General features: G+C 46.4%; 1 protein-coding gene across 1 annotated transcript; it reads right to left on the bottom strand.

Annotated features, from left to right (window-relative positions):
* Positions 1 to 932: 932 nt before the first annotated feature.
* Positions 933 to 20,351, bottom strand: LOC144805464 (uncharacterized). The gene is made up of 2 exons (XM_078672012.1): positions 20,289 to 20,351; positions 933 to 3,242 (listed from the first exon to the last, which is right to left on the bottom strand). Exon 2 carries the CDS (start codon positions 2,000 to 2,002, stop codon positions 1,139 to 1,141), a length of 864 nt encoding a protein of 287 aa, XP_078528138.1. The 5' UTR covers positions 2,003 to 3,242; positions 20,289 to 20,351; the 3' UTR covers positions 933 to 1,138.
* Positions 20,352 to 25,637: the final 5,286 nt, after the last annotated feature.

The raw sequence follows: 25,637 nt of genomic DNA, 5'->3' as shown, positions 1-25,637 counted from the left end.
TACAGCATTAATGTTATCCCTTCACAAATAGCATTTCCTGTTAGTGGCAGGCAAAGAATCTCGCGAGCACTGTCACAGGGCTCCTTTTATATGTACCACTAGAGCGCTCCCACCGCTCTGGGCACACTAAAGATGGCCGCCGTGGGAAGATTTCCCTAACCCCAATTTAGCTCAAAAACGGCAGCTAAAGGCGTCAAATGTCGGCGAAAATGTGTGCAGGTGGCCTAGGGGTATGCTGTCTGCAATACAGAGTGAGAAAATACAGTTTTTAAAATCACGAGTAAAACGAGTCAAATAACTCTAAAACAGCTGACAATACAGCATTAATGTTATCCCTTCACAAATAGCATTTCCTGTTAGTGGCAGGCAAAGAATCTCGCGAGCACTGTCACAGGGCTCCTTTTATATGTACCACTAGAGCGCTCCCACCGCTCTGGGCACACTAAAGATGGCCGCCGTGGGAAGATTTCCCTAACCCCAATTTAGCTCAAAAACGGCAGCTAAAGGCGTCAAATGTCGGCAAAAATGTGTGCAGGTGGCCTAGGGGTATGCTGTCTGCAATACAGAGTGAGAAAATACAGTTTTTAAAATCACGAGTAAAACGAGTCAAATAACTCTAAAACAGCTGACAATACAGCATTAATGTTATCCCTTCACAAATAGCATTTCCTGTTAGTGGCAGGCAAAGAATCATGACAAGTGAGAAGTAATTTGTAACCAAAACTTTGCTTGCATTTCGAGCACTCATAAAGTTTTACCCCAGAGTGGGATCTCCCATGAAGCATAACTCTGTCTTTCAGATTCAACCTTTTATGGCATAAGGATTTTCTCCAGTGTGGAGTTTCTCATGGTGAAATAGCGTTTTTTTCTGCAGCTTTTCTGGCATTCAGAGCACTCATAAGGTTTTTCATCAGTATGGAGTCGCTTAGTGAGGCTTTGCCTATCAAATAGGAATTTCTAGCATTCACAGCATTGGTAGTGTTTTTCCCCTGTATGCGTCTGCTCATGTAGAGTGAGATTGAGTTTAAAATTGATGCTTTTCTGGCATTCGGAGAACTGATTATTCTGATGGTGTGTTTTCTTATGGCGCTTGTAACCATCTCTACCTCTGAATCTTTTCTGAGATTTAGAGCACTGATCATTTTTTTTCTCCAGTGTGGGTTTTCACATGTTCAGTGAGATGAGATTGTTGTCTGAAACATTTTTGGCATTCGGAGCACTGATAAGGTTTTTCCCCAGTGTGGATTCTTATATGCTTAGTGAGACGGCTTTTTACACTGAAACATACCTGGCATTCGGAGCACTGATAAGGTTTTTCCCCAGTGTGGGTTCTTATATGCTCAGTGAGACTGCTTTTTTGACTGAAACATATCTGGCATTCAGGGCACTGATAAGGTTTTTCCCCAGTGTGGGTTCTTATATGCTGAGTGAGACCGCTTTTTTGACTGAAACATATCTGGCATTCGGGGCACTGATAAGGTTTTTCCCCAGTGTGGGTTCTTATATGCTGAGTGAGACTGCTTTTTTCACTGAAACATTTGTCGCATTCAGTGCACTGATAACGTTTTACCCAAGTGTGGGTCAGTGTATGTTTAGTGAGTCTCATTTTGTCACTGAAACATCTCTGGCATTCAGAGCACTGATAAGGTTTTTCCCCAGTGTGGAATCTCACATGTGTAGTTAGAAGTGATTTAAGTTTGAAATGTTTTGGGCATTCAGAGCACTGGTAAGGTTTTTCCCCAGAGTGGATTCTCATATGTTCAGTGAGATGAGATTTTTTGTTGAAACTTTTTGGGCATTCAGAGCACTGATAACGTTTTTCCCCAGAGTGGGTTAATTCATGTCGATATAGACTCAGTTTGATACTAAACCTTTTCTGACATTCAGAGCACTGATAAGGTTTTTCCCCAGTGTGGATTCTCATATGCTCAGTGAGATAAGATTTACGCCTGAAACTTTTTTGGCATACTTTGCACTGAGAGTGGTTTTCCCCTGTGTGCATTCTGTCAAATTCGGTGAGATAAGATTTATGGCTGTATCTTGGTAACTTTTTTCCCTAACTTCGGTTATTTTGCCTCGATTTTAGAGTCGGGCTTGTTTAGATAATGTTCAGCACTTATCTCTAAAAGAAATTGTGTGTAATCTTCTCAACACTTGAATTGAGCAACAAAAGTCGGGAAGCATTCCTGTAACACCTGTTGAAATTTTTCTAACAGATAATAGTCTTTAAGTAATAGCCTCTCCGGCAGCAACTTAATTTGTGACTGAAGTTTTTCTCAAATCTATTTGTATAGGTTCTTAGCAATGCAGTAATAAGGTGTTAGTCTGATATTTAATGATTAAACTGATAAGTACCTTTTTGCACTGGTATAATGGCAGTAACTGAGGGCGTTAGAGCGTGCAGAGTACTATTGTGGATGATTAGTCGCAGAACATCAGTTCCTTCTACCCTTTCTATGTTTGGGGTAAGGTTAAGGTTTGTAGTTCTGAGGATGAGGATTTATTTACATTAGATATAGCGCAACGGTGCTCCTTTAATCCATTTTTATATTTAACAGTTTCACATATCACTCCTGCACAACAGATAATGTTGAGGCGATTTACATAGAATTACAGAACAGTACACAATAAAAAGGAAACAATCTGAGATGGTCATTAACACAATAAAGTGGTGAATTCTTAAGGTTTTCGCAAGAGTGAGCAGAGTGGGTCGAGGTGTTATATCCCGAGGCAGATAGTCTCAAACTTGAGTAACTGGTTAAAAACGGTTGTTGAACAAAGGTGTTTTTCCAATCTTTTGGTTGTTAACGTGTCAGCTTCGGAGTCTTCTTTCAGCGTCTTTTCTTTGATGGTATCCAGAAGAAACCTTTAGTTGTAACTTTCTTTTATGTAGTGTGTGCTTCCTCTCTAGAATTACATGATGCTTTAGATGAACGTTATTCTGTCATGCTGAGGCAGTTTGTCTTTCTGATAATATTTCAGATGAGGATGCTGAAGCGGTCTTTCTACATTATTTCTGATGCTGTGTGCACAGATATGACTTTGCTCTGGGTTAATGAAATGCAAAATTAGAGACTTCACTTACAGGTATAGTACTTTCCTCGCCACACTTAGATTTTTGGAAATTGTTTAAACGTAGAATGCTGGATGTCCTTCAGTTTTTCAAAATAATCCTTCTTATGCCACTGACATTCAGTTGCTTAGTGCTAAATCTTGCTTTCTTCGTCCGTAATTTCAATCACCTATAGTATTAAAATTAAATAGTTAATACATGTACATTTCCAAAAATATAATTTACAAGCCAAATCAATGCAGAATTTTGAAAATGTTGAGCTGTTTTTCAGACAGTGCAGAGTGTAGAATGGTAGCATGAGAGTACTTGGATGTTGGAGTGAGGTTTTGTAGAATTTTCAACATTTTATTAAGCTCACAAAGGATACATGTACCCTATGGAGTTGCAACATAGAATCCCAAAGGCAGATATGAAAGTCATATGGACTGGCACCAAACAGATATTAAAAACATATACACTATTAATTAATTTGTAATGCACATTTCTGGGAAGGGAATGACTCCTCCACGGACAACAGGCGTTTTCCCCTGCCCTGAGTTACCACCTACTTGTATGTGGTTTCCTGACTTTTGAGTTTTGGCCTCTGCCTCAAGCAAATCTATTGGGCGTTGTGAGGACTATGCCTAGACCTATCCCTCAACTATGGTCCAGAGTGTGAATCAAGGGCAATGAAATTAAGGCATACTTTCATGTGTTCATTTTATTCCACCTGATCATTAGTTGTTAGGTTTTTCTGCACCTGGATTTACTGGGTGCAGAAAACCAGGACACAATCTTTTTCCAGACAGAAACCTTAGACTGAAAAGACGCATAAGACTCTGGGTGCAGCAGAAGCAGCCAAGACATATGCTGTTTTTTTTCACTAACTGGGGGAAACACACAATTCTTCCCTCTGTTGGTGTTCACAGTTGTTGTCGGCCTGTGATTCGGTGTTGAGTGCAGAGTGTATCGATTAGAGCCGAGGAGGATTTGACGAGCAAGCGGATCGGAGTCTGGGACGACTACCAGGGTTTGTTTTGTGACCGGTTCCCGCTTCACCCGTGTCTTGATATACGGGCGCTTTAAGTTCTACGGATCTGCGATGGAGGCAGGAACGGCCGCTGCCAGCACCGTGGTGCTAAGGCGCTGCTAGTGCTGCTCGTGCGGCGGCTGCTGCAGAGCACAGAGAAGCCTTGGCCTGCCACCTGATTTATGTCAAAAATTTGTTGATTATTTTTTTTTTCCACAGTCCACAGGCAAAAATTACATCATCACTTGGTCCCATGCAGGGGATCAGAAAGCCTCAACAGAGTTATAACAGGTGGACAAAGTGCATTGATCAATGTAAATCAGCTCCTCCTCTTATTAGATAAGCCAAATGAAAGATACAGCTTCTAAGTGCCCCGGAGCTTAGAGAGAGAGAGATAAAAAAGGAAAAAAAGAAGATGATGCAACTTTGCTAAGCCAGCAGATAGGTCTAAAGAAAACTCAACGGCCTTCTGTAACGGTAATTTCTCCAGGTTGCTCCACCAAGGTGTTGTATGCGGAATAGCCAAAAAGCGTGGACAAACTCATCCTAATTTGGGATAAGTAATTATGAATCTAACAAGGAACAAAGAAAAAAAACGAATAAAAAACCACTTCCCGGCGTGGCTACCGGCCGAGAAAGATAGCCGCGTTCTAGCATAGCTCTGTGACTGCAGGGCACCTTCCCCGACAATCCGCACAATAATCCTGACTTCAGCAGGCGCTGCTACGGCTGTATAAAAACGGGAGATCTTCTGGTTCCCGGTGAAGCAATCCGCTACTCCAGACTCCTAAAACTCAAGCGGCTATGAGACAGTGCAACCGGGGCCTAACAGCACTACGGAAGCCGGGGACTAAAGTTTCACGGCGGCCCGGCATACAGATGACCCGACAAGAACTGCTCCTGGACACAGAATAAAGGCGGCGAAAACCAAAACGGACGCGGCTGCGCGCACAGGACATCCTCGGACTACAAGGTACTGGTGACTGCTGGAGGAGGCAGAGAGGGGGCTCTGAGTGAAAACCCGACGTTACCGGGCAGGGACTGTGGACTGGGGACGCCGCAGTACGGCGGCACATCAATAAATGGGGGAAATGTCTGACCACATTTGCCTGTCGTATTGGCCTAGAATAGCAAGAGAATTAGCCGCCCGGAAAGTAGTTGCCGTCATGGTGGAAAACTTCTTTCCAATGGAATCAAGGTGTCTGCCATCTTGATCAGGAGGAGCCGATAATGGAGACGAGGGATTCCTGGCACGACGTTGTGCTGCCTGGGAGATAACCAAATCTGGCTTTGGTTGACCAATAAGACAGGCTGGGAATCATCCGGGGCCTTGTACTTCATATCCAGGCGTAGCAGGACTGCAGGAATGGAAGCAGGGTTTTCATGACCTTCAAACCGTCCTGCCAGATTAAGTCAATGATCGGGATAGCCCAAACCTGTTTCCGTGGCTGGTGTTTGGAATCATACAAGAAACAGTTGTATTCCTTGGTGACTCTAGGAAGTTGGAATCTCTTGGACTCCCTGTCCATTAACATGGAACACACCTATGTCAGCTGACGGAGAGTCAACAGGAATTGGAGTGGTAGGTGACTGAGTCTGAATTTGATAATTGTCCCACTCAGTAAGGAGGGATCTATCATCCAACTCCCCATTTTATCTGTCATCATCAGTGGTGTGTGCGTCCTCCGGGTGATGAGACATCGATGCCACCGGAGAAACCGGAGGTGGCGGCTCGATGATCAATGAAGGCAGAGGAAGATGCGTCTGTAGGACAGATCAGGCCGACTCCGAGGGAGGAAATTAGCGGTAGTAGTCATCAAGCATATGTTGCAAATTAGAGATGAGAGACATGGGCATCTGCACTGTTGGATTCTCAAGTGGTGGTTGAGTATTAGGCTTGGGGTAATAATCATATCCTTGGTCATCATCAATATCTTGGCATTTGATAAGAAGCTCCAAAGGAGTACGAGCAGCACGGAACCTGTCATCCTCTTCCGAATCCTCCTTATCAGCCCCATAGTCAAAAAGCTCCACAGGAAGATTTGGAGATGGTTGAATTGGCAATAGATCCAAAGAAGAATTCCTACGTTGAAGTAGGGAAACATCCGTCGTTCCTGAAGGCGGCAAAAGTGTTGCTGAAGAGTTCAAGGGGATTAGAGACATCAAAGCTGAAGGTGGAACCAAGGATGCCGCTGACAACTCAGCGGTCGACGACGAAGTAACATAAGGGAAGGCTTCTGTGCTGTCATTGAGGCAACCGTCGACGAGGCATCTGTTGACGAAGCAGGTAGAGCCTTGAGAGCCATCAACCGTCTCGTCGGCGAGGAGGCATCCGTCGGCGACTTACTGGAGACATACCTCTTTTTCGTCGACAACGAAGTGAGGGAGGTGGCAGACGGGCGAGGCTTCACCGACACCATGACAAACATCAACTGAGAGGACGCCGACAGCATAATCATTGTAGGTTGAGGAGAAGAGAAGGTAGAAGTTGTTGTCGTAGCAGTGGCAACGGAAGTCTTCATCGACGACGAGAGACCCATTTTTTTTAGGCAAATGTGTCTCAGGAAGAGACTTAGATGCCTGAGTTCTCTTCCAGTATTTATCTTCTAGGGGTATCCTGATCAAAGTCATAAGCAATGAATATTCCCGCCCACGTGCGGGGACCCTGGAAATAATATAAAAATATATATGTAAATCCCATATAACTAGCTCCTCATATATGTATGCACATATATCATTGTTTCTCACACCAATGCAGCCCCAAAACTGAGGCTAAACAATGTAATTACTCATACATGTACTGAATTAGCAAGGAAATAAAAAACACATTAGGTCAAATGGCCCTTGAACTCTGTGGTTTAATGAGCAAAATACTCATAAATCATGAACATTGCTAATAAATAGACATTGTTAGCCCATAGGCTGCATTGTAAAGCAAAAGCATAGAAAATTAAACCATTTTCAACAAATAAAACTGGCACCGTGCCTTTAAGGCAGCCATGACCCCTGGCTTCCCATCATGCCTCAGGGGTGACAGTGAGGTCAGTTGTTATTTGCATAACCCAGAAGACAGGGCTCAACAATGAATTAGAAACACATAGTCATATCTCATTTGCCTGGGGAGGCGGCTGGGTTGCTTATGACTTTGATGAGGATACCCCTGGAAGAGAACTAGGATTACAGGGAAGTAACTTATCCTTCTCTTCCAGGGGATCCTCATCAATAGTCATAAGCACTGACTAGAATAGCAAGCCCAACCAACCACCAGCAGGCAAATGAGAAGAAACATGACCCAACCAAAACAATTGTAACAGCCAAGCTAGCTGTTAAACAGATTCCGCAAGGCCTACTTGGGTACCTGCTCTAGCGTCTGAATCTAGACAATAATGCCTGGTAAATGTATGGACGGACCTTCAGGTGGAGAAGTGTGGCTCAATGGTTAGAGCAGGCAGACCTCGATGCAGAGCTCTGGCCAGGGACTAGGGTTCGATTCCTGCCTCGGCGGGTCTCGGGCTCATTAATTCCCCTGACCGGATATTCTCGCCTCAGTGCCTATTCTGATCATGGGTCCCAGGCTGCAACTCTGGGCAATAGCTTGCTTAGTCTCCACAACGGCCCCCACAACGCGAGGGATGCCTGGTCTGTAACATGGGGGTGCCCAGGAGTGGACACTTCACAGGGAAAGCCAGGAAGGGTTCCCTTGCGGTATTCGTACAAGCGCCGGGAAACCCACAGCGGGTAGCTGTGCACTATACAAGCACAAAAACATTTACATTTACATATACATTTCAGGTCGCTGCCTTACAAATCTCAGACATAGGCAAATTATTAAGAAAAGCCGCAGTAGCCGCTTTCCCTCTGGTAGAATGCGCCTTGGGAGAAAAACACCCAGGGTCTTCTCCGCCAACTGATAAGCCAGCTTAATGCAAGAAACTATCCACCTTGAGATAGAACGTTTCGAGGCTGCATAACCTGGTCTGATCGATCCATAGTTGACAAATAACTAATCAGACTTACGTATAGTTTAGGACTTATCAAGGTCAAATTTCAGAACTCTTTTCAGGTCCAAAGAATGCAATGCCCTCTCAGCTGGTGTGGAGGGATTGGGAAAAAGGTGGGTAGAGAGATGGTCTGGTTTACATGAAAATTTTACACCACCTTAGGTAGAAAAGAAGGATGTGTTCTCAACACTACCCTATTCAGACGGAACACTGTGTAAGGCTCTTTGGCACAGAGAGCTTGAATTTCGCTCACCCTGCGAGCCGACGTGATTGCTACCAAAAAAGCAGCCTTCCACGAAATATGCTGCAAAGTTGCTTTATAAATGGGTTCAAAAGGTGGACCCAACAATTTTGATAGCACCAGGTTCACCTCCCTGGGGGGTGACGGAGGTCGCACTGGGGGATAAACCTTTTCGAACTCCTGCAGAAAATCCTTCACAGCTTGCAACTGGAAGAAAAGAAGGTTGGGAAGGTGATCGCCTATAAGCTGTTATCGCAGCCAAATGCACTTTAATAGAATTAAACTTCAACCCAGCTTTAGCCAGATACACTAAGTCGTTCTGCATACACCACATATAGAAGCGCTTCCACTTGCATGCATAAGAATGTCTTGTGGAAGGACGCCGTGCCTCTTTTAATATGGACATGCAGTCTTGCGGAAGTCCTAGGTGGCCGTATTGTATGACCTCAGGAGCCATGCTGCCAAGCTCAGTGACGGAAGGTTGGGATGATGAATCCTCCCGTTCATCTTGGATAGCAGGTCCGGCCTGCATGGCAGCTTCCTTTGCGGGCTCACTGACAGATGGAGAAAGTCCGTGTACCACCATTGTCTCGGCCAATCGGGGGCGATGAGGCTCATCGCTGTGTACGAGTTCGTCAGCTTGCTCCCCAACTTCGGGATCAGCGGAAGGAGTGGAAAGACGTACACAAATTCACCGGAACAGTTTATCAAAAGGGCATTCCCTTTCGACCCTGGGCGGTAGAATCTTGAGGTGAAGTCTCGGCATTTGGTGTTTTCGTCGTCCGCGAAGCGATCTATGGTGGGACGACCCCAAGACTGGAAGATGTCTTCGACAACCTTGTCGTTAAGAACCCAGTCTTCTCTGTCTTCGAAATGCCGGCTTAGAGCGTTCGCCGTCACATTCTGTTCTCCTGGGAGGTGGACTGCTGTGATTGATAGATTGCGAGCCAGGAGCCAATGCCAAATGTTTTGGGCCTTCAGCTAAAGAGCCCGTGAGCGTGTACCTCCCTGCTTGTTCAGGTAGTACATTGTGATGGTGGGGTCCGTCTGTACTAACACGGACGAGTCCTGAATCGAGGGAAGGAACGCTTTGAGGGCGAAGTGGACTGCCCTCAACTCCAGCATGTTGATGTGGTAAGTACGCTCTTTGAGGGACCACAGACCTTGCATTTGGAGATGACCCATGTGTGCTCCCCATCCTTGCAAAGATGCATCTGTGATTAACGTCTGGGCAGGAGGAGTTTGATGGAACAGAATTCCGACCTGCATATTTTTCTTCTTTGCCCACCAAGGAATGGATGCCCGCGCTGCGTCTGACAGTGTGATTTTGTCATCCCAGCATGCTGACTGTTGGTCCCACTTGTCCTCCAGATCCTGCTGAAGAGGACGTATTCGTAGTCTGGCATTCGGGACCAGGAAAATGCAGGATGCCATCGACCCTAGCAGGGAGGCAATCCTTCGCACCTTTAGGTCCTTGCTGCGAAGCACCAGTTGACACTTCTGAACTATGGAACACTGTCTCTTCTCCGAAGGAAACCCTTTTCCTACCTCGGAGTCTAGCAGAGCTCCCAGGAAATGTATCTTCTGAGTAGGCTGTGAGATTGGCTTGTTGAAGTTCACATGCAGAGCCAACCGGTGGCAGAGGTCGATGCAGCTCAGAAATTGATTTCTTACACTGTCTGGGGAAGGACCTTTCAACGGCCAGTCATCCAGGTATGGGTACACGAAGACACCCCTGTGGCGTAGAGCGGCCTCTACCACTGCGACACACTTCGTGAACACTCGAGGTGCTGACTTCAACCCGAACGGGATGACTTTGAACTGGAAGTGAGAGGTCCCCAACCGGAACCGAAGCAATCTTCTGTGATTGTGAGCGATCGGCACATGAAAATATGCATCTTGTAGGTCCAGCGAACACATCCAATCTCCTCTCGTGAGATGCGGATATATTTGATGAAGCGCCAACATGCAAAACCTCTCTTTCTTGACATACAGATTGAGTGTTCTCAAATCCAGAATGGGTCTGTATTCTGCTTTCTGGCCCTTTTTCCTGACTAGAAAACATCAAGAATACACTCCTTTCTCCCTTTGAGAGATTGGCACCCTCTCGATGGCAGACTTTTCGAGAAGGATAGCCACTTCTTTTTTCAGAAGTTTCAGCTGATGACTTGATGTTGGCATTGGAGGAACGGGTGTAGGCAGTTGTTGGAAATTAAGACAGTATCCATTCTGAAGTGTAGCTAACACCCAGCGATCTTTTGCAATGGTATGCCACTCTTCCATATGATGCGCGATGCTTCCCCTCACTGGAGTGGTTAACGGCGCTGGGGGAAGGAAGGACTAATGGCTTGGATTGGGCTTTGTTGGAATTGTTGCCCTGGCGCTGATTTCCACCACCTCTGGAATTACGCCTGCCTCTATATTGAGACTTCTGCTGCCCCTGTTGGTCCTGACCCTTCTGCCACTGAGGGGTTTGAACCCTCTGCTTGGAAGAGACTTTACTGTAGGGACGAAACCTCCTCTGAAACTCTTTTTTTTTTCAATCCCCACAGCTTTAAGAGGGTCTAATTATGCTTTTATCCGCTGCATCTCTTCATCGGTACCTGCCCCAAACAACGATGTTCCTGAAAAAGGCAAGTTCAAGATCCGGGATTGAGCTTCTGGTTTCAATGCAGTAAGACGTAGCCAGGAAGACTTTCTTGCACACACTCCGGGGGCATAGCCATGCGCTGAGAGGGTCGCACCTTCCGCTGCAGCGCTGATGATTTGGTTGGAGACTTGAATGCCCTCCAAGAGAATCTCCTCAAAGTCCTTTCGTCCTCTTGCGGACGTTTCTCGATGAACCGCTGCAGAGAATCCCACAGGGACCTATCATAGCGGCCGAAAAGCGCTATCGCATTGGATACTTTCAGGAGTGAGGCTGAGGTGTTGCAGACTCTTCTTCCACATGAATCCTGCGACTTGCTCTCCCCTAACATTAGGTACTGTGGAGGAGGAAGCTACAGCATGAGATTTTTTCACCACTGCGATGATGACCGAGTCTGGTGGCCGAACGCCTCTGAGGAAGAGTGGATCCTCCTCTGGCAAGCGATATTTCTTGAGAATCCTCACTGGAGCGGCCTTTATTGTCGCTGGCGTGAGGAACACCACCATAACCGGTTCTATAATCCCCGGAACCAAGGGTAGCAGAGGTTTGGGCGCAGACCTATGATGCAAAGTCTCAAAAATAACTGAGGTTTTGGTCTGGTGCGTTGTCATGGGAACACACAGCTTAAGAGCCCCTCTGCCCAAGATGTCTTGAAAGGTAAAGATGTCATCCACGGGATATATTCTGGATGGAGGACTGTCCGTCAAGGTCTGAGAATAATCCCTATGAGATCGAGTAGGGGAAGAGGAAGAAGTGGGAGATCTGCGTTCCCTTCTTCTGCTCCTAGACCTGGACCTACGTCTGCTGGAGCACAACGGGGTGCGCGATTGTTCTCTGGGCCTGGACACTGGTTTGTCTCGAGCTGCTGCCAGCCTGGCTGCTGTTTCCTTGTCTGGCGCCCTGTGATGGAGAGGCCTGTACCATCTTGGTGACAACCTGATGGAGGGCGAATTCTGAGTATCTCTCCTCACAGGCAAACTTGTTGGTTGGGGTGATCTGCTCTGTCCATGCAGCGAACCATCAGGAGAATGCCTGGACCTCTCACTGTTGGAGGAATATATCACTACATCTGGAGATCTATTCCGGTGAGAAGAGTGAGAGCCAGAAGAAGATGATGAAAGGCTCCCTGGAGGCAAATTCTCTCTGGAAAGGCTTCTAGACCGGGATCTTGAGCGACTCCGTGATGCCTCATCCGCTGGACCCGTCTTCCTTTTAGCAGGAAGACTCCTGCTCCCAGGAGAATGCTCAGTAGACCTAGAGTGTCTCCCTGAGGTCGTCTCTCCCTCTGCCGCCAACGCCGACGGTGGAGATCTCTGCTGCGACGGCTGTCTGTGACCTGGCGACGGAGATGGTAAACTTGACATCGTAGCTTTCTGGGTCGACGTGGACCTGGGCAGGACCGGCCTCGACACTGATGATGGAAGCTGCTCCGAGGCTAGTTGAACCTCTCCTTGCGGAGATCTATGGCTCGACGTCGAACACCTCTGGGATTCAGATGGAGAGACTTGCCTCGACGTCAGACTTCGGTGTTGAGAAGTCGAAGACATACGACTCGACGTCGAGAGTCGATGCTTTGATGACGACGGAGGATGCTGCGCGTCGAGCGCCGGTGGTGCGGCATCAACGGAGACTGCCTCGAAGTCGAGTGCCGGTGATGATCCGTCGACCAAGTGTGTCTCGACGTTGAGCGTCGGTGGTGAGGTGACGACGGAGTGTGTCTCGACGTTGAGCGCCGGTGGTGAGGTGACGACGGAGTGTGTCTCGATGTCAAGCACCGGTGGTGAGACGCCAGAGTGTGCCTCGACGGCGAACACTTATGACTAGGCGTCAACGGAGGAAGCTTCGCCGTTGAAGGCCTATGATGCTGCGTCGACGGTTGACGTCAGCGGAGGTACCTTGGATCTCGACGCGGAGGTCTTCATCGTTGAAGGAAGATGACTCGTCTTCGACGTCGTCTTCGTCGCCGCTGGAAGCTTCGACACTGATCCTGACGCCGAAAGTGAACAAGTCGGGACTTCTCTCGACGTCGATCGCGTCCTTCATTTTTTCTGTCTCTCAGGAGGCCTACCTCTTTCAGAGAGGCCATAGATCCTTATCCTCTCTCTATCCTTGAGGGTTCTCCTAGAAAGATTCTTGCAGTGTTCACAAGGGTCTGCAGAGTGTGTCTCACAGAGACAGAGGATGCACACAGGTCCTGGCCTTCTTCTTCCCACAGGAAGGGCAGGTGTCAAGAATAGAAGGCATTTTGACAAAAATATTCTTTTTTTGAAAGTCAAAAAAGGCAGCACAAACACTCTAAGCTTAAAAGACGTCAAGTGAAAGTAAAAATTGAGGAAAATCCATAGTATTTTTTGACAGAAAGTCAAAAAAGGGAGGAGCTGTTAAACCAGGGTCCTGACTGAAGGAGCTGGAAAGAACAACTGTCCTAACTGTCACCCCTGAGGCACGATGGGAAGCCAGGGGTCATAGCTGCTTTAACGGCACGGTGCCAGTTTTATTTGTTGAAAATGGTTTCATTTTCTATGCTTTTGCTTTAACAATGCAGCCTATGGGCTAACAATGTCTATTTATTAGCAATTTTCATGATTTATGAGTATTTTGCTACTTAAAACACAGAGTTCAAGGGCCATTTGACCTAATATGTTTTTTATTTGCTTGATAATTTAGTACATGTATGAGTAATTACATTGTTTAACCTCAGTTTTGGGGCTGCATTGGTGTGAGAAAAAATTATATATGTGCATACATATATGTCGAGCTAGTTATATGTGATTTACATATATATTTTTATAATATTTCCGGGGTCCCCGCATGTGGGCGGGAATATTCAGTGCTTATGACTATTGATCAGGATCCCCTGGAAGAGAACTTGGGTTGTATGGGTTGAACCTGGCCTCTACTCACAAGGTGACCCAAGTATGCAACCTTTCCCTGCCCTATCTTGCACTTGCATGCCTTGATAACGAGGCCTGCACTTCTCAGAGCCTCCAGTACTTTCCTAAGGTGGATCAGGTGATCCTGCCAGGTAGAGCTAAAAACAGCAATATTGTGTATATATGCTGCACTCAAGGATTCCAATTCAGCAAGGGCTTAGTTCACCAACCTTTGAAAAGTGGCAGGTGCATTTTTCAAACCAAAGGGCATTACAGTGAACTGATAATACCCATCTAGGGTTGAAAATGCAGATATTTATTTTGCTCCTGGAGTCAGACCTATATGCCAGTACTCTGAAGTGAGATCAAATGTACTCAAATACTTGGCTGCTCCCAACCTGTCAATAAGTTAATCTGCCCATGGAATTTGGTATGCATTGCTTTTGGTCACAGCATTCACGCCCCAATAGTCCACACAAAACCTCATTTCTTTCTTACCATCCTGGTTATGAGGCTTGGGGATTAAGACAACTGGGCAGGTCCAGGGGCTCTCAGAAGGCTTTAGAACTCCCAATTCCAGCATCATGCTTACTTCAGCTTTGATGCTCTCTTTCACATGTTCAGTCTGCCTGTATATTTTATTCTCGACAGGTAGGCTTTCATCAGCGTCTACATCATGGGTACACCAGCGAGTCTGGCGGGAGGTCAAAAAGAAGAGCCCAGCAAACTGATTTAGGACTTGTCTGCAATCAGTCTCCTGATGGGCTGGTAGGGTGTCTGACAAGACTGCACCTTCCACTGACCCATCTTTTGGATTGCTGTACAGGTCAGGGACAGGTTCACTCTTTGCTTCCTGATCCTCATCTGTAACAATGAGCATGGTCAGATCTGCCATGTCATAGTAGGGTGTGAGTCGGTTGACATGGATGACACTATCGGGGTTCCTGTCAGAGCCAGGGTCTACCAGGTATGTGACCGCCCCTTTTCGTTCTAGGGTAGGGTAGGGTCCACTCCACTTACCTTGCAGAGTCCTAGGAGCCACAGCCCCAAAACCCACAGCATCTGCCCTGGCTGGAACTCAACCATAGCAGCCTTTTAGCATTTCCAGAGCTTCTGGAGCTCTAGGCTGTCCTCAATGTTTTTGCTTGCTTTTTCCACGTACTCATACATCCTGGAGCAAAAGCCAAGCACAGAGTCCACTATATCTGCTAAGGTTCAACAAGAGGTTTCTCCAATCCCTCCTTCACAAGGCACAGTGGTCCCGACAGGAAACCCAAACAGAAGCTAAAATAAGGAGGACCCCACTCCCTTCTAAGGCCCTTCCCAATAGGCAAAAAGCAGGATTGGAAGTAAGACATCCAATCTTATTTTGAGTTTTTCAGGAAGTCCACCGATCATGCCCTTAATGGTCTTGTTAAATCTTTCAACAAGGCCATTACACATAGCAGAGTGGCTTTGGCCACACTGTCCAGGACTTATGCAGCGGGGGATTGGAGGTCCCACATTTTGACCCCTAATATTATGCCGTTCAATTGCAACACGCAGCTCGATCGCTCCCTAGTTGGGAAATGTGGCTCTTGGCGGGAATGGTGGACGCAGGTTGTCTTCCAGAGCTGTTAATAGAGGAATCAGGTACACCGACAGATACTCCATATATTGTGCGACAGGCGGCCAGAGTATGGCAATGGTTTGTAGTGAGAGTACTTAAGCGCGCACCATTCCATAGGGAGCTCCCAATCTGGATATTAAAACCAATCAGGCAGATAGCACTCAGTATGTCCTTCTAGGCATGGAGGGAGGGAGATGCGAGCAATAGGGTGAATTGTACCCAGATGAGACTTATCGCCTTAAACATGCCCGCAAAGAGTTTTGTCTAAGCCAGGGGCAATTTTTACAACATGTGATGCTTGGCAGACGTAACTAAGCACACCTGGCCATGCTTTGCGACCGCTCCGCTGCATACTCAAACCCTGGAGACACTGCTAACCTATGGTGCGTGTAGACACCTAATTATTCATCTTTACAGTACAATGCGATCAGATACAGTAGGCACTACACACGGGTCCGAGAGGCCTGGAATTTAGACTTTGACATTCCAATGGAAGATCAAGACTGGTAGCGGGCCTGTGAACTGACACGCATGGTTTCCAGTAATGCACATTTTCGACTGATACATTATAATTTTCTGCAAAGAACCTCTTAACGTCACAAGGCCTTCATCGAATGGTCGGGTCTTGCCCAGATATATACTTGCGCTGCAACACTGTGGGGGTTGATTTCTTACATTAACCATGGTCCTGCGATGCAATACACTCCTTCTGGCAACTAGATGTAAAAGAAATGGTGCATGTCACGCAACTAAGTATTGAGCTGACACCCAAATGCTGTTTATTAGGCCACTTTAGTTGTCAGAAAGGGCGCATGATAACCTATACATTTGGTCAGTCGCCTATGGTACTGGCATGACATAAAATTGCAATCACATGGCTGCCCCAGCATGCCCCAACGATTGCGCTCTGGCACAGAGATGGGCCTCTTCTTCTACGGCTGGCGCTTCTATCTCGTCTTGGTCAGATTCTTCCCCCGAAAGTATGTCCCGAAGGCACATCTTGGGACTCCAGATAGATTTCGAGCTCGGAATCGGACTCTGGAATCGAGAAAGCCTCTTCTTCTACGGAGGACGCTTCTATCTCTTCTTGGTCAGATTCTTCTGCAAAGATATCCAAGAGTGTGTTAAATACTTTGACGCTTCCTCTCTCGTCATCGTGTCTGATGATCGGGTAGAGTCCTCTTGGACCGAAACGACTTACAAGCGTCGCAGTCTTCCTCCTTGTGCTCTGGAGAGAGGCATAAGTTACAAACTTGATGTAGGTCATGCGAGGGTACTTGGCGTGGCACCCAGGACAGAAATGGAATGGAGTCCATTCCATTTGCAGATGGCTGGCCGTATGTAGCAAGGCCCAACGATTGCCCACAAGGTTTTCTATCCAAAATGGAGAGTTTGTCGATCGATTTGAAACGCAGAGAACAGGGAAACGCGTACCTAATCAATATCGTTGAGGGTAGAGTGGACTGCGCACTGAGAGGAACCAGAGTAGCGGTTTCGGAGCGCAGCAATACACATACAAACCAGTTTGGGGTAAAAAACAACAATGGAGTCAATGCCCATGCCCATGCCCACTATAACCGAAAGGAGGAGTCACCTTAGCTCGTGACTGGAAAGACTTCTTCGAAGAAAAACAACTTGCAAACATCCGGACCCAACACAAGATGGCACCAAATCAACGCAGTCTTCTCAACCTGCTTCTACACCCTCCGCATGCTCCGCAAGATCTATAGATGGATCCCTACAGACACACGGAAAACCGTCACCCACGCCCTCATCAGCAGCAGACTCGACTACGGAAACGACCTCTACGCCGGAGCCCCGTCCAAGCTCATCAGCAGACTTCAAAGAATACAGAACGCCTCGGCACGCCTAGTCCTCGACGTTCCCCGCCGAGACCACATCACCCCCCACCTGAGAGACTTGCACTGGCTCCCTGTCAACAAAAGAATTACCTTCAAACTCCTGACCCACGCACACAAAGCACTCCACAACACCGGACCAGAATACCTCAACAGACGACTGTCATTCCACACACCCAACAGAGAACTCTCACTGGCCACCGTCCCACGCATCCACAGAACCACCTCCGGGGGAAGATCCTTCTCCCACCTAGCCACCAAGACATGGAACGCCCTCCCTCTACCCCTACACCAGACAGAAGACCCACAGACCTTCAGGAGTCTACTCAAGACCTGGCTCTTCGACCGCTAGCTGCAGCCAACCTCCCCCAGCGCCTTGAGACCCTCGCGGGTGTGTAGTGCGCTCTAGAAATTTTCTGATGATTGATTGAAGATGGCAGGAGTATGCAAAGCATGTGCATCTACAGCACAGAGGATTAATGGCCCCAAATCTCTGCCGTGGTATCTGGTCATGTTGTTGCTGAGTGTGCCATGTGATGTGACAGGCTATAGTGCTTGGTGTGATTTGGTCATTTTTGACAAGGTGGAGTGCTGAATGGTTAGGCAATTTTTGATTTTATTTGTTTTTGGGATCGTGTGACATAGTGCGATACCTACCTTATGATGTAAATAAATGACATTGCTAATATACCATATGGATGTGGGGTGAGTGTTACTAGGGCAGAAGCCTTGCTGATTATATGCAGAATAACAGGTCTGGGAGGTCATTACTGACTAGAGCAGGTTAGCAGCTGCACAGGCCTTGGGCATTGATCCTATTGAGGATAATATGTGACCGGCCACTGGTGGCTGGAGCTGGCTAGCAACAACGCTAGCCTCTGGTATTCATTACAGGCAGGGTAACAATGCATGTCAATATTGACAGGACCTGGTTGGCAAAGGAGATGACCTCTGGTTTTGAATATTTGAAGGATCTAAGGAACAGGGGTCACTACTGACTGGAGTTACCTAGCTAGATAATAGCTCTCAGGGGGGCAATACTGACTGAAGTTGGTTAGTATGATCACTAGTCCCAAGGTGCTACTAATGACTCAAGTTGGCTAGAATGATAACAGGTCCCAGGGGCCAGTACTAACAGGAGCTAACTAGTAGGCTTACATACAGGTCCAAGGGGCCACTACTGACTGGAGCTGGCTAAAAGAATAAGAGGCCCAAGGGTGGTGGGGTGCGAGTGGCACCAGTGACCCGGAGTTGGCTAGAAGCATTGACGACCTTTGGTATTGATTAAATGCAGGATTCCAGGTCACAGGAGGCACTGCTAAATACAGCTGGCTAGCAGCAGTGGTGGCCTCTAGGAAGAAGGAATTGAGAAAGCATAACCGGATATACTGGTTTCTTTAATACCGATAATTGGTTACACATGAATGCCACAACGTGCATTGATATATTACATTACCAAATTACAATATTCTTGTATTAATTTGATGTGTCTGTTAGCCTTAATATGCCTGCAAAGTTACATGATTCTATTAGGGCTCAGAACCATTTTATTTAGTGAAGTCCATCTGCACACTTCCCTGCATCTTGTAGTAAATTGAATATTGACAAACAGAAGTGTTATTTCCAGAAACAGTGAGTTCTGCAGCTTGTCTGTGTATCTTTTATCTGCACATCACGGACTCCTCACATTCCTCTCGAGAGAAGATCCTGCCTCCTACTCATTAGTGTCGTTTCAGTAACTGGTTCTATCACGTGTTCATGTTTCATTAACTTGTATTAGGAGAAAAGTGAATAAAAATACATTGAGTAGCATTAGCATTATATTCTCCAAATTGCTTTAGGGTGGATGCTCTCGTCCATTGCAAAGAAAATTGTCACTTGTTAGTTTGCTTGGCCTTTTGCTATTTTTGCATTAAATGTATGATAGATTTGTTGGCCTCCCGGTGTGTTGTGTTTTATTTTACATAGCACAAGAGATGCTGAGGAAAATGACAGTCCAGTATACACATTCTTCATATAAATTAACTCACAGTATACTGTTCTGGAGGTTCAGTCCCACAGACATTATCTCTGACTGAACACCCTAGGAAGCATGTGCTTTTCAAACCAGTTGCCCTCTGAAGCGGTGTCCTCGCTATTGGATAAGTCAATATGTCCTGAATTTTAGGAGGGTTACTGTATCTAGTGCACCCTGTTAGGCAGTGCTCACCTGTGGTAGTAAGATGGTAATATGCACCTTATCACCTATGCACGGTGCAGGGCTTTGAGTTACAGAGCTCCTCACGCTGTGGAGAAGATTAGGTCACATTTACCCATTTTTGCATATTTGGTCCTGATGAAATGCCAACAGATTGCTCCATGACTACACAAGGCATGAAAAAGGTTGACCTGAAGTATAGACCCAACTTACCAGCAGGTCCATAGGTGACCGACACTTTCACACAGTGATAGGGGCCATTAGTTCCTCAATTTCTCTGCCACTGTTTTTAATGTCAACATGGACCAGGAAGATCACATTAACTATATTGTGACAACTGGTCAATAGTTGATCTTATATTCAGACTTTCACCAATCTCACATCTTATGACACAACATCCTCTGACCTACTATGCTCATCCGGAGTACTTATTAAAAGATCTCCGACAAAGTGGCCTCTTGTGGTGCCCGCCAGGCATTGTAGCGCCGGCTTGGTGAGGAGTATAGCCCAATGATGAAGCATGTCACCTTCAGGTGAGTGAACGCAACTTGTCTTAAAAGCACCTGCTTCCTAGGGTGTCTGCGTTCAGTTACAGATAATGACTCTGGGACTGAACCTCCGGAACAGTATACTGTGATTTGATTGTGCTTTATTTTAACAAATGTACATAGCAGATATTGGCGCTTCCTTGTTTCAAAAAAATGATCGGATACCTGCCTCAGAGCGCATTTCTTACAGACGAGTATGGGGTTATCATGTTGCTGCTACAAGCTCCTTACCTGTGCGAGTTATCGGGAACGATGCAGGGGCAGACCCAAACCAGCCACACGTGGAGATCAATGACAAATACCGAAGAATTACCAGAGCTTCCAAGCTGGTGACCATTACTTAATTGACCCTGAAAATAAAAGACACATTTTAGTATTCTGGTGACTCATGACCATAAAAAACAAAGGTTATAAATTAAATATTATGTCAAATACTTAAAAAATGGAACTGGATGTGCTGAATCGATGATGCCCCAGGTCACGCGCGACACCTCCCACCACTATTGCTTATGGGACTTGTAGTTTTGTTTTTCTCATTAAAGGGATGAGTTCTAAAGTCCCAGTGTTCTAAGCGATGTTAGTTAAAATCAGAGGCCTGAGTGAGGGTGAAGCATGACACTGCTCTGCTTAGCAGTGAGATGACTGACAGTTCCCCAGCCCTTCCATTCTTTGACAGACACGAGGCTCGTCAGCCGTTCATATTTTCTTGCAATGAGAAAGAAACTTTTATTGCAGCTGTGTCAACTGAAGAGATAAAACCCCTGGGCATGTTTAATTGACTACTGACAAACATGAACAATCAAGAACATGAGTTTCTGGAAAACTATCAAGCACCCAATCAGAATCAGCTGCCCGTCACACCCAGGAATTCTTGAGTCTTTGGAGGGTGAGTTGCACGTGGTATAAGAGGAACACTACATCGACTCAAAGCTCTCTTCTCAGGGATGTACTGAACAGCCAGCCTCATGGCACACTTAGCCAGCTCTTCACCTCCTTCTCCTCAAACTGTTGACCAGCTATCAGGGCAAATGAGCCTGCAGCAAAGCATCGCTGGCTTGGTTCCACACCGGACCAGGCAAGGTGGTCAACTCCATACTCCTCCAAGTCAGCAAGCACTCTGGTCGAGCCAGTCCTAACCCCACATGAATGTTCCCCATCACAACTATTTTAATGGTAGTAAGTTATGTTTCTGCTAAATGTAGGAGTCAAAAAGTGAAAGATTTTACTAGGAAGTGCTGAAAGAGAAATCATGAAGTTTTTCAATATTTCGAGTCTGCCACAGTACACAGGAGCATTATTTCTCTACAGCAGCAAATCATGTATGTGCCCTGTAGAAAGCATTTTTGGATGAAACATGGAATTCATTGCAGCCAACAATCTATGCAACATCATAGCAGAGTGCAAGATAACTTGTGTTATTATTCCAGCAGAACGAAATGCCATTCCTAATGTGTACATCATTTTAAAGACAAGCCCAGGAAAATGTATGGTTAGTGTTGTTCTTCTGCCAGTTAAAAGACTATCACCATTAATGTGCCAGGAAATAAAACACTATGCGAAATCCTACTCTATGGCAGGGTGCTGTCTGCCACTATATTGCAGGTTACTTCCAACATATTCTGATTTATAAATACATACTCCAGGGTGCTGCCAGCTATCGGTTCTGCACACAGCAGACTGGAGCCACTCAGGAAGGAGGTATGTTCTTCATTTCATCTTAAGCCCTTAGGTTACAGTCAAGCCTGATAGATCCGGATAACTTTATCCTCGCTCTAACTGCGCCAAGCAGATATACGTAGCCATCATAGACTGTGTTGTGTGCTGGTTATTATTGTTGGCGGATGGATGAAGCTCTGACAGGAGCTACTACAACAAGAGCAGAGAAACAGAACCACAGATCGCCACAGAGTGACAACTGCCCAGCAGCTGAAGAAAGAACTCTGAAACAGCAAACCTCCTACACCCTGGAGATTCTCCAGGGTAAGCAAATGATGGTAATGAAATGCAAACTGCAGCATTAAGGTCACACACCACAACATCTTTCCCCTCAAACCAAAGGTAACAGCCTACAAGAACAAGCATTGGCATAGCCAATAGGTCTCGCTTTTGGGACCTTCTAAGTATTCAGTTATGCAGCACAATATCCTTGGTGCAACCACATCAACTGTTGCGTGGCTAAACACTTATAAGTAGGGCTCCCGGTTTTATGGTATTTATTTTTTTGCCATTTCCGTCTGTATTTATCCATATTTATTTTTGGGGCATTGGTTCTGTATTTAGCCACATTTATTTTTGCCACAAGTAAAAGACAAATGCTACAGCTAGTATGTATCCACATATATTTAAATTGACAATGCACACATGCGCTCACTTAAACTAGCGATTTGTTGTGGCTTTAGCAGTGCTTTAAGTGGTCCGGAACTGAGTAATTTGAAAAAGAGAGTGCCTGTGCTTCTCAGTTCTGCAATAAAAACACTTTAGGATAGAGTACAAGCACTTTCAAATTTAAAATATAGACAGAACTCCTCGGGTGAAAAATTACCTGATGCTGGTTAATAGAACAGATGCTGTCCTTACATAAATGCAATATTTTTCTATTATTCCATGCATTTCACATTTGACCTTTCTCTCATTACCTCTTTCTTGGGCAGTCTGACAGTCCTTCCACCTCCCCTTGTTTGCCTCATTGCCACCAGCAATCTGCCTCTCATTCTCCCTCCTTTCCCTCACAGGCACGTCCGCGTACCACAGACTAGTTATGATGTGTTCCATCATTAACTATGAATTAAACCACTGAGTGATTGTTAAGGGGCTAGACCATTTACATTGCAAAGGGTGCTATGAGACTTTCATACCATAGAAATGTAAAGTTAATATTTATACATGTACTGCAAACAAAGTTTAGAAAATCATGGCGGTGGTACTAAATATTAACCAGAGGAACAGCTATCGGTGGTGCAGCAGGTGCAGTGGCACTGGAGTCTTAGGGCCCCACTGTACCCCACTATAGCTGCACTTCACCGCCCAAACTGTGGACTGAAAGGGTTCCAATTTCCTACTTGCTTATGGCAAATTTGCTACGCCATTCACTGCATATTCCTGCGTGGGCTCCACCCGCAGACATTGTAGTGGGGGGGGAGATGTGGCGTAGGGTTGTTGACCGGATGCCTGACAGAGATGTGTAGGAAATGTGCAGTGGCTGTGGATAGCTCAGCAAGGGGAGAGACTCTCCTGTCCTCTCAGGAACCGGAGCAGGCTACATAGGATAGATCTGTCACAGTATTGCTTCTCTCAGCTAACCCCTCCCCACCCAGGATTTCAATTACTGGGTATGTCATGAACATCTCGTTAGGCAATACCTCATTGTACTGAAAGGTGCCCGCTCAACGTGGCTTGGAAGAGCTCGCCACCCCGCCTGTGCAACATTGTATGACTGTAGAGTGAAACGGAGAAACGCACTTCAAGAAATGCAAAATACCCTCCTGCCATCACTTTTGTGTGTTGAAAATGAAACAATACCTCCTTATACGAGTAAAAATCATCTTTTAGGTTTAAAAAAGCCAGGTGAGAGGATGCCCTGCTGCAGCACTGTGAATTTAAGTGCTTAAAACATGCACAGTATGGGGCCTGGGACAGGAGGAGTCGGGGGCCTTGGGGGAGTCATGGGGTGAACAATAAAGCCTCATTAACAAGTAAATTGCCTTTCAAAAGACCTGTGAAGTACTCTGGTGCGGCTGGCTGTGTGTGTGCGCCTGGGAAGGAATTTCCAGCAGCAGGAAGGGGACCTGCAGAGAACTCTGGATTCGAGCGCGGCAACGTTTTCTAGTATTTTGCCGTTTCTAAATATAAATACAGACAAAGGAAATATAGATTTCCGTCTGTATTTATATGTAGAAATCCATAAAAACAGAAAACCGGGAGCCCTACTTATAAGGTCCCAAAGGCGAGACCTATTGGCTATGCCAGTGCTTGGTGTGGTTGTGTGTGTGGTTGTGTGTGTGTGTGTGTGTGGTTGTGTGTGTGTGGTTGTGTGTGTGTGTGGTGTGTGTTTATGGTTGTGTGTGTGGTTGGTATTGTGGTTGTGTGTGTGGTTGTGTGTGGTTGTGTTTGTGTGGTTGTATTTGTGGTTGTGTGTGTGGTTGTGTGTGGTTGTGTGTGTGTGGTTGTATGTGTGGTTATGTGTGTGGTTCTGTGTGGTTGTGTGTGGTTTTGTGTGGTTGTGTGTGGTGTGTGTGTGTGGTTGTGGTTGTGTGAGTGGTTGTGTGTGTGTGTGTGGTTGTGGATGTTGTGTTTGTGGTTGTGTGTGTTTGGTTGTGGTTGTGTGTGTGTGTTTGTGTGTGCTTGTGGTTGTGTGTGTGGTTGTGTGTGTGTGATTGGGTGTGTGGTTGTGTGTCGCTGGGTGTGTGTGTGTGGTTGTGCGTGGCTGTGTGTGTGGTTGTGTATGTGGTTTTGTGTGTGTGTAGTTGTGTGTTTGTGGTAGTGTGGGGTTGTGTATGTGTGGTTGTGGTTGTGTGATTGCTGTTGTGTGTGTGGTTGTGGGTGAGGGTGTGTGTGCTTGTGTGTGTGTTTGTGTGTGTGGTTGTATGTGTGGTTGTGTGAGAGTGTGGTTGTGTGTGAGTGTGGTTGTGTGTGTGGTTGTATGTGTGGTTGTATGTGTGGTTGTGTGTGTGGTTCTGTGTGGTTCTGTGTGGTTGTGTGTGGTTGTGTAAGGTGTGTGTGTGGTTGTGTGTGTGGTTGTGGTTGTGTGTGTGGTTGTGGATGTTGTGTGTGTGCTTGTGTGTGTGTGCGTGGTTGTGTGTGTGTGGTTGTGTGTGTGTGGTTGTGTGTGGTTGTGTGTGTGGTTGTGTGTGTGGTTATGTGTGTAGTTGTGTGTGTGGTTGTGTGTGTGGTTGTGGTTGTGTGTGGTTGTGTGTGTGGGTGCGGTTATGTGTGTGTGTGTGTGTGGATGTGTGGTTGGGTGTGTGTGGTTGGGTGTGTATGTGTGTGGATGTGTGTGTGTGGTTGTGTGTGGTTGTGTGTGTGTGGTTATATGTGTGGTTGTGTGTGTGATAGTGTGGGGTTGTGTGTGTGTGGTTGTGTGTGTGGTTGTATGTGTGGCTGTATGTGTGGTTGTATGTGTGGTTGTGGTTGTGTGATTGTTGCTGTGTGTGTGTGGTTGTGTGTGGTTCTGTGTTTGTAGTTGTGTGTGGTTGTGCGTGTGGTTGTGTGTGTGGTTGTATGTGTGGTTGTGTATGTGGTTGTGTGCGTGGTTGTGTGTATGTGTGGTTGTGTGTGTGGTTGTATCAATCAATCAATCATTTGTAGAGCGCACTACACACCCGCAAAGGTCTCAAGGGGCTGGGCGGGCACTACTGATCGAACAGCCAAGTCTTGAGTATCCTCCTGAAGGTCAGCAGGTCTTGGGTTTGTCGTAGGCTCAGTGGGAGTGTGTTCCATGTCTTGGTGGCGAGGTGGGAGAAGGATCTCCAACCGGTGGTAGTTCTTCGGATGCGAGGGACGGTGGGGAGTGAGAGGTCGGCGGAGCGCAGCTGGCGGTTGGGGATGTAGAAGGAGAGCCGTTCGTTGAGGTAGGCTGGGCCG

The sequence above is a fragment of the Lissotriton helveticus genome (genome assembly GCF_964261635.1).
Source record: "Lissotriton helveticus chromosome 1_1 unlocalized genomic scaffold, aLisHel1.1 SUPER_1_unloc_11, whole genome shotgun sequence".
Taxonomy (NCBI): domain Eukaryota; kingdom Metazoa; phylum Chordata; class Amphibia; order Caudata; family Salamandridae; genus Lissotriton; species Lissotriton helveticus.
This window is presented reverse-complemented; position numbering and strand designations above follow the sequence as displayed.

Coding starts and splice junctions, on each gene's coding strand:
- LOC144805464 (XM_078672012.1), bottom strand. CDS start 2,002: ATGCACACAGGGGAAAACCACTCTCAGTGCAAAGTATGCCAAAAAAGT.